Consider the following 7,962-nt stretch of genomic DNA (forward strand, 5'->3'; position numbering starts at 1 on the left):
ATACTTAAAACACCCAAAAGACCCAGAAGCTTCTTACATCTGGTAGTTTTAGCAAAGAAGCAAGAATCAAAATCAGCAAGCTTCATGAACTAGAAATCAGAAAAACTCCACCCAGGACATCTTCAGAAATGTACCTAGGTGTGGGGGAGAGAGCACCGTTGGTAAAATGCTGGGCACGAGAGCATGAAGATCTGGATTCGATCTCCAAAACCCACGTGAGAAAGTACACACGTGGTAGTGTGTGCCTGCATCTCAGCACTGGGAAGAAGACTGCACTTCTCTGGGGTAGCTGAACACCTGCCTCGTCCTGCTGAGTCCACACCAGGGAAACAAGGCAGACAGCACCTGAGAACTAACACCTGAAGTTTACATCCAGCCTCCCCGTGCTCACAGGTATATGGACACAAACGCAAAGCTTAACCAAACATGTTAAACACCTCCACAGCAAAAGTGCACAAGACACTAAAGACAGGAAAGACCTCCCATGCTCACAGCTGGGCCGAATCCATAGCACCAAGAGTGATAGGCAGACTCAATGCAATTTTAATCAAAAATTTTATGACATTCTTTATAGAAATATTTTTAAATCCTAAAACTTATAAAAAATGCCCCCAAATAGCTAACCCAATTTTGAGTAGGAAAGGTAATCCTGGAAATAGCATTTCAGACTCCAAACTATACTATATCCTCCTAAAGGCAATCGTGTGCAGTTGGGGAAGAAGTAGGAGTAAGAACGTGACCAACTAGAAAACACCACATTGAGTGAGGTAACCCAAACCCAGAAGGACAAATAAAATATGGACTCACTCATAGGTGGCTTTTAGACATAAAACATAGGAAAGCGGAAAAGACAAGCTCTCCAGAGTAAATTGGGAGTATGGGGATCATGAGAGGGTAAAAGGGGAGAGGGGAGGAAGAGAAGGGAGCAGAGAAAAATGTATAGTGCAATAAATAAAAAGACTTTACAAAGAAAAAAATGTGATCAAAACATAGTTATAAAATTCTCAAGTCTAAAAAACAGCATGGCACTGGCGCCAAAGCAAACACGCACACGACCTTGTGGAATAAGTGAGTGACCTTGCATTCGGAGAAAGAAAATACACGTGGGCCCCAATCTAAGGCATTGTAATTCCGTGAATTTGAGGGAACTGAGGGGACACGCACGAACTGGCATCGTAAGCAGGGTCCTTGTTGGTGTTCACAGCCACCACGTGCAGCACTACAGTAGAGAAACAGCGCAGCCCAAGGCTCGTGCACATCGTCTGTTCTCAGAACACAGGCTCAGTTCTCAGTGACCACTGCAAATCTTAAATCAATCTGCTTAAAATCTGCTTTAGGCACCCATCCACAAGATGCAGACAGTCGTGTACAAAATGTCTATTTAACCTGGCATTATGTGCTCACATGTTGTGAGACTGTGAGCTGGAAACTTCATATTGTTCGCAACACTTAACGTAAGACCTAGAATTTGGGTACTGTTTCATCGTGCGTGGTGAGCCATACAGATGTCAGGACGAGCTGTGTGTTTCCATACCACTCGTTTATTGCTAATTTTATTGCTAATGCAGAGAATTAAGGACTAAACACCATAACTGGGACAAAGGAGAATACCTAAAGTCAAAGGAAATCTCACTGCCTTTGTGCTTGTTATTTTGTATTTGGAGCAGTCACCAGACCTTCAGGAATCAAAACGTAGAGTATCTGAGAGAACACTTCTGGACACAGGCTTAATGAGAAATCAAGGGGCCATCTTCTTTGGGGTCAGGGGAAGTCCGAGGCCAGTGTATCCACCAAATGTACTGACCTCTTGTTTCTTCTTTTGAGGGGAGACTGCTGGTTGGTCTCGCCCTGAGCAGGCCTCTTCTGAGCATCTCTGTGGAACCCTAAGTAGGATGCAGGCTCCTGGTTACTGTATTGCTACCATAACTACTCTGTTGTCCTCCCTAATCACCGCCTTACACTGTACCGTCCTTGTTTGTTCTTATTCTCAACTTGCCACACCAAGAGTCATGTGGAAAGTGGGAGTCTCGGCCGAGGAGCTGAGGAACGGCCCTAACTGTGTCTGGAATGGTTACGATTGCTGACTGATGTAGGAGAACCTAGCTTCTTGTGGACAGTGCCACCCAAAGGCAGATGGTCCTGGGATGTTTAGAGAAGCTGGCTGAGCAGGAGCCAGGCGGAGCAAGCCAGTGAGCTTCTCTTCCACGGTTCCATCCCCTGCTCCTGCTTTAGCTCCCAACCTGACTTCTCTATGATAGACTGCTACATGCAAAAGGAAGCTAAAACCAACCATTTCCTCCCCAGGCTGCTTTTGGTTATAGTTATCTATCACAGCAACAGAAAGCAAACTATAATTACTTTCCCAGTTAATAACATAAAACAACAGCCGAGTTAACATAACTCTTTAAATTTCTCTAAGATCATTCTATTAGCGTCTAAATCCTCCAACAAGGAAAAAGCAACACAAAGAGAAACAAGAACTCTTCTAGAAAATGCCCTTGTAGAAGTGCATCAGAATGTATAATACAATAAATCAATCTTTTCCAAACAAATTCAAATCTGTCAATCATTCCTTCCCTTCTTCATGCTCAACAACTCATAGGTTCCATTATTTGTCCACTTATTTTACACTGAAGTTTTCTAGAAGTTTCCAGCCATGGCAGTTTTGTGTTTGTTCTAGCTGTTGTCTTGGAAAGAAGACCTATGGAAAGAAATTTATTTATTGAGTATATTTTGCCTGCAGGTGGACACAGGCTTCCTCCTTTGAGTACCAGAAAACTGGAATGACTCCTCCATAGAACCAAAAATGCTTCTGTGAAGAAATTCTGAATCATTCACTCCTTTCTGACCTATTGTTAGCCTGAACCAATGTGCAACCCGAAGCCCTAAAAATCTGGCAGGTCCTAGGTGCAGTGAGACAGTTCGCAGTGACCCTGGACTCTGGGCCAACACAGAGAATGAAACGGCCCCAATAGAAACCTTCCACAATGTGATAGGACTGGTCCTCCGGCGGCCGAGGCAAACAACACTCGCAGTCTATAGTTGAGTAAGTTGTTTACAGCTCTGGGCTAGGTGGTGTCTAAGTTTCACTGCTCTCAGCTCTTCTCCCTCCTGATAATGGATCAGATCCAGTGTGCTGCCAGTATTCCCTGGCCTTACAGATTCCGTACTCATCACCAGGACGCTGGCACACAGCCTTCTAGCAGCGACACCTAACTAGACATGATCCGGAGAACACGAAAGACTACCCCAAAAGGCCGGGCGATGGTGGCGCACGCCTTTAATCCCAGCACTCGGGAGGCAGAGGCAGGTGGATCTCTGTGAGGGCGAGGCCAGCCTGGTCTACAGAGCTAGTTCCAGGCCAGGCTCCAAAACCACAGAGAAACCCTGCCTCGAAAAACCAAAAAAAAAAAAAAAAGACTACCCCAAAAGGCCTTTAGCTCTATGGGTCGGTTTTGAAATCTCACCATAAAAATGTTCCCCTACATTTTCTGAACGTCCTCATTTTTAAGTATGGTCACGTCTTCAAGTCGCAGGGGGATGATGAGCCCTGTGCTGAAACTGTAGGTGGCCTGCCTTTCTCATAGGGCAGGGGGGAAGACAGCAGGGCTCCGCGCCACAGAGGCGGTTCTAGTCGAGCCAGAGAAACCCTAGACCCTAAAGTCCCACCACAGAAGCGATGACTCAGATAAAGGAATTTGCAGACGAGCCTGACGAGCCGAGCTGAGTTCCATTCCCAAAATCAAAATGATAGAGGACTGAGTGCTACCTGCTGACCCTCACACGCATGCCGTCACACAACAGCCCTCCCATAGTGGAATTCAACTTTATACAAGTGTGGATCCAGCATGCAGCAGCTATATACTGGATAATATCATCTTAACTGCTGTAGAAGAGATGGTCAACACAACTGGAGGAGACAGCCAAGTTCCATGCTACAGTTTAGAGATGGGACTGTAAGTCACAGGGAGACTCTGAATGGCGCCCGCCAAAAACTACTCTAGTGTGAAGTCTGGTGGACAGTTTTATGTATACATTGGACAATGTATTTTTTTTTTGTTTTGTTTTTTCCGGACAGGGTTTCTCTGTGTAACAGCATATATGTTTTATGTTTACATTACAGGAAATACATCTGAGAATGCAATTAACACAGAACCAGCTGACAAAATGACAAGAAAAAAAAGTATTACTCAATTAAACCAGAATGTGACATTCTGGGAATCCAGTAAGGTAATGCAACAACAGAAAGAAGTATCTTTTATATAAAACACATCACATGTTTAACAATGAATCCTACGGTCTGCGAGCTGGCGGTAACAGAACAGTAAACTCACATATATTGGAGGAACTTTGTGTCTTGGAAGCAGCTGCCTAAGGAAGCACACTGGTGCTCAGCGAGGCGGGAGCTGCAGCTGAAGGTGCTCTCGCACACTTTACACTTGTACGGCTTCTCTCCGCTGTGGATTCTCTGGTGCCGGTTAAAGCTTGACCTCTGAGTGAACGCCTTGCCGCAGTCTTTACAACAGAAGGGCTTGTCCCCAGTATGAACCCTCTGGTGCTGCGTTAGGCTCGATCTTTGATTAAACGCTCTGCCACAGTCTTGGCAGTGGTACGGTTTCTCTCCTGTGTGAATTCTCTGGTGTTGGATCAGAAGGAGGTTGCGGCTGAAGGCTTTGTCACAATCTTGGCACTTGTAGGGCTTCTCTCCGGTGTGGATTCTCTGGTGCCGAGTAAAGCTCGACCTCTGAGTAAAAGCCTTCCCACAGTGCTTACAGTGGTAGGGCTTGTCCCCGGTATGAACTCTCTGGTGCTGGGTGAGGCTCGAGCGCTGTTTAAAAGCTTTGCCACAGTCCTTACAGTGGTAAGCCTTCTCGCCAGTATGGATTTTCTGGTGTTGAGTGAGGAAAAACACACGGTTAAAGGCTTTGCCACATTCGTTACATTTATTGGGTTTCTCTCCCGTGTGACCTCTCTGGTGCAGGCTGAGGCTTGATCTTTGATTAAAAGCTTTGCCACAATCTTTACAAGAATAGGGTTTCTCTCCGGTATGAATTCTCTGGTGTTGAGTCAGGCTTGATTTTTTATTAAAAGCTTTGCCACAGTCTTTGCAATGGTAGGGCTTCTCGCCAGTATGAATCCTCTGGTGCTGAGTGAGGAGAGAATTACGGTTGAAGGCTTTGCCGCATTCTTGGCATTTGTAGGGCTTCTCTCCAGTGTGAACTCTCTGGTGTAGGCTCAGGCTTGACCTTTGGTGAAAGGCTTTGCCACAGTCTTTGCAATGGTAGGGCCTCTCTCCAGTATGAATCCTCTGGTGCTGAGTAACAGTTGATCTCTGATTAAATGCTTTGCCACAAAATTTACAGCAGTAGGGCTTCTTCCCGGCATGGATGCTCTGGTGTTGCGTAAGGAGTGACTTATGGTAGAAGGCTTTGCCACATTCTTTACATTTATGATGTTTGACACCAGAATGAATCCTATGATGCTGTCTGAGGCTGGAACAATAGGTAAAGGCTTTGCCGCATTCCTTACATTTGTAGGGTTTTTCTCCGGAATGACTTCTAGGAAGGCTGGAACTTTTACTGAAAGCTGTGTTGCAATCCATCCCCTTGGAAATCTGGTCTTGAATATGGATATATTGGTGGATGATGAGTTCCGAGTATTGATGAAAGACGGTGTCGCATTTGTAGCATTTGTAAAAGTCCTTTGGGAAACGAGCAGACTGCTGATCCGCAGGATCTGCCTCATGGCTTAAGTCACGGCCATCTTCATTGCACTGATACACCGCCTCTCCAATAAATGCGCCCTGGTGATTATTTAAGGCAGACACCTCAGTAAAGGCCTTCCTATTTTCTTTACATATATACTGGATTTCTAAAATATCTGTACTTGAATTTTGATTAGGTGATACTGGATGTGTAAAGAACCTGCCGTATTTATGAAAATTCTGTGTTTTGACACATGAAAGACCTATTTGTGGATTATATATTAAGGAATTTTTCATCATGGAGTTCTCAAATCGATTACATTTAGAATTTTTTTCTTCATTTTTAAGTTCCCCATCTACAAAAAGGTTTGAATGAAAGCTTAACCCAAAGCTACACTTGAAACTGCTGAAGTCAGTAACTGAAGAATGGGCTAGACTCCTCTCTGTACTTCCCAAACCATCTTTGAAAGGAGAGGTACAGTTCAAACGCTGACTCTGATGTTTACTGACGGAAGCACATGGCTGTTCACAAGTAACAGGCAGAGCCTGAGGGTTTTCTTGAGCCATTTCAGGTTTTTGCTGTCTACTGGGAGCAAAGCTTCTCCTACCATCAGTTGTTACAAACGGGTTATACCCATTATAATACGTCCTCGGAACTTCATGCCCCTCTATACGGTCCCTTTCTTATCTGGAGCACAAATTGTCAACGTCACCATTTCTATGGCTTCCATTGATCAGTTCCTGGAAAGAATACTTTATGTTCTGCTCTGGTGAAAAGTGTTGGTTATAATGAGGAAACACACCTGAAAGAAATCAAGACAAAAAAATTATTTCACTCATTAGACTCTGATGAATACAATTTACACATCTAACATCTAAAGTCATGCTAAAATTAGCACAACAGCAAACAGCAGAATGTAAAAATCTATGGCCTTCATTGCTTATTGATACTGAACACAATGACTCTGGAAGAAAATAAACACTCCTTTTTCTTCATAAATACTGAATTTTTCTTTTGTAAATGAAAAGCTCATAGAGATGTGTTACACAACAATTTGGATATAACAGTATAAAATAGAAGAAAATCTTTCAGACAATAAATTTAATTTTATGTGGTTTTGGTCATGGTAAAAAGCTAAGAAAGAAGTGAAACTGAAACTTCTCAAAAGCTACCTTAAACAAACTGTCTCTCTTAGACATGGAGGCAGATTTGCCAAGACACAGATGATACAGTAAGGTAACTGTCAAGAATATTCACTGAGCCAGGATGAAATGACAAAGGAGCACAACCCAGTCAGAAAACATCCCCGCCATAAGCAATAGGAGCACTATTTAGCCAGGCAAATAAAAACCCACACAATTTTATTGGTAAGAGACACATACATAACTCAGTCTTATTTTAATTTCACCTTACACTGTCCTGCAATATACAGTATTTATAATAGACATTTAATAATAAAATACAGGTAAAGCTACTAATGTTAAGGAATATAAAGGAACCTACTGTAAAGACAGAAAATACAGGAAAAAAAAAGGAAAAGAAGAAAAAAAAGAACCATTGTACCATAAAATCCTAAACCATCAGGTGATAATTAAAAGTGTCTTTATAGAAAACGAGTTCTCAGTTTTGTCTTTATATACCTGTAAATCATTAGCAGTCAGTGTTTGGTAGAAAAAAATCACAGAAAATCCATTAAAATGTTAATAAACAGCTCTGAGAAAATTGAAAAAAAAACAAATATATAAACAATGTTAATAGAAACTTCTTTAGCATATTAATATAATATACTATATTGACCAAGAGGTCCTGAAAAAGTCGACAAATTTTCTGAGACTACCAAACACTATTAAATAACTGTCACATTATATAGCTCCTCATAGGAAAGGGGAGGATTTCAGCCACCACTGTGATTCTGGAGACCACTGCAGGAGGACTAGGCTGGAGGAGCACTGTGAATGTGGAGAGCACTGCAGGAGGACTAGGCTGGGGAGCACTGTGAATGTGGAGGAGACCACTGCAGGAGGACTAGGCTGAGGAGCACTGTGAATGTGGAGGAGACCACTGCAGGAGGACTAGGCTGAGGAGCACTGTGAATGTGGAGAGCACTGCAGGAGGACTAGGCTGAGGAGCACTGTGAATGTGGAGAGCACTGAAGGACTAGGGTTGGAGGAGCACTGTGAATGTGGAGGAGAGCACTGCAGGACTAGGCTGGAGGAGCACTGTGAATGTGGAGGAGAGCACTGCAGGACTAGGCTGG

General features: G+C 43.4%; 2 protein-coding genes across 4 annotated transcripts in view; both read right to left on the reverse strand.

Annotated features, from left to right (window-relative positions):
* Nucleotides 1–1,740: 1,740 nt before the first annotated feature.
* LOC126499270 (zinc finger protein 883-like) lies at nt 1,741–6,271 on the reverse strand. Of its 2 annotated transcripts, XR_007591042.1 has the most exons (3): nt 4,335–6,271; nt 2,593–2,701; nt 1,745–1,883 (listed from the first exon to the last, which is right to left on the reverse strand). XR_007591042.1 is itself a non-coding variant. In XM_050138417.1 (2 exons), exons 1-2 carry the CDS (start codon nt 6,269–6,271, stop codon nt 2,677–2,679), a joined length of 1,962 nt encoding a protein of 653 aa, XP_049994374.1. In that variant the 3' UTR covers nt 1,741–2,676. The 2 variants fall into 2 exon arrangements, 1 of the variants encoding a protein (XP_049994374.1); XM_050138417.1 differs by having other exon boundaries at nt 1,741–2,701.
* LOC126499271 (zinc finger protein 736-like) overlaps nt 5,677–7,962 on the reverse strand; it is an 11,050-nt gene continuing 8,764 nt past the window's right edge. The window contains exon 4 of one of the 2 annotated variants that reach the window (XM_050138419.1): nt 5,677–5,803. In XM_050138419.1, coding sequence (XP_049994376.1) covers nt 5,766–5,803 — 38 coding nt within the window. In that variant the 3' untranslated portion in view covers nt 5,677–5,765. Of the gene's footprint in view, nt 5,804–6,367; nt 6,508–7,962 lie in introns of those variants that run through there. The other variant, XM_050138418.1, reaches the window with a different exon arrangement.

Source organism: Alexandromys fortis, unplaced genomic scaffold (genome assembly GCF_014885135.2).
Source record: "Alexandromys fortis isolate MF-2015 unplaced genomic scaffold, M_Fortis_MF-2015_v1.1 scaffold_15, whole genome shotgun sequence".
NCBI lineage: Eukaryota > Metazoa > Chordata > Mammalia > Rodentia > Cricetidae > Alexandromys > Alexandromys fortis.

What these genes read in the sequence shown, in the direction of transcription:
- LOC126499270 (XM_050138417.1), bottom strand. Translation starts at nt 6,271, where the DNA reads ATGGCTCAAGAAAACCCTCAGGCTCTGCCTGTTACTTGTGAACAGCCA. An exon ending in ACAAAGTTCCTCCAATATAT is followed by an intron (nt 2,702 to 4,334) that starts GTGAGTTTACTG and finishes TTCTTTCCATAG; the next exon opens with GTCTTCTTTCCAAGACAACA.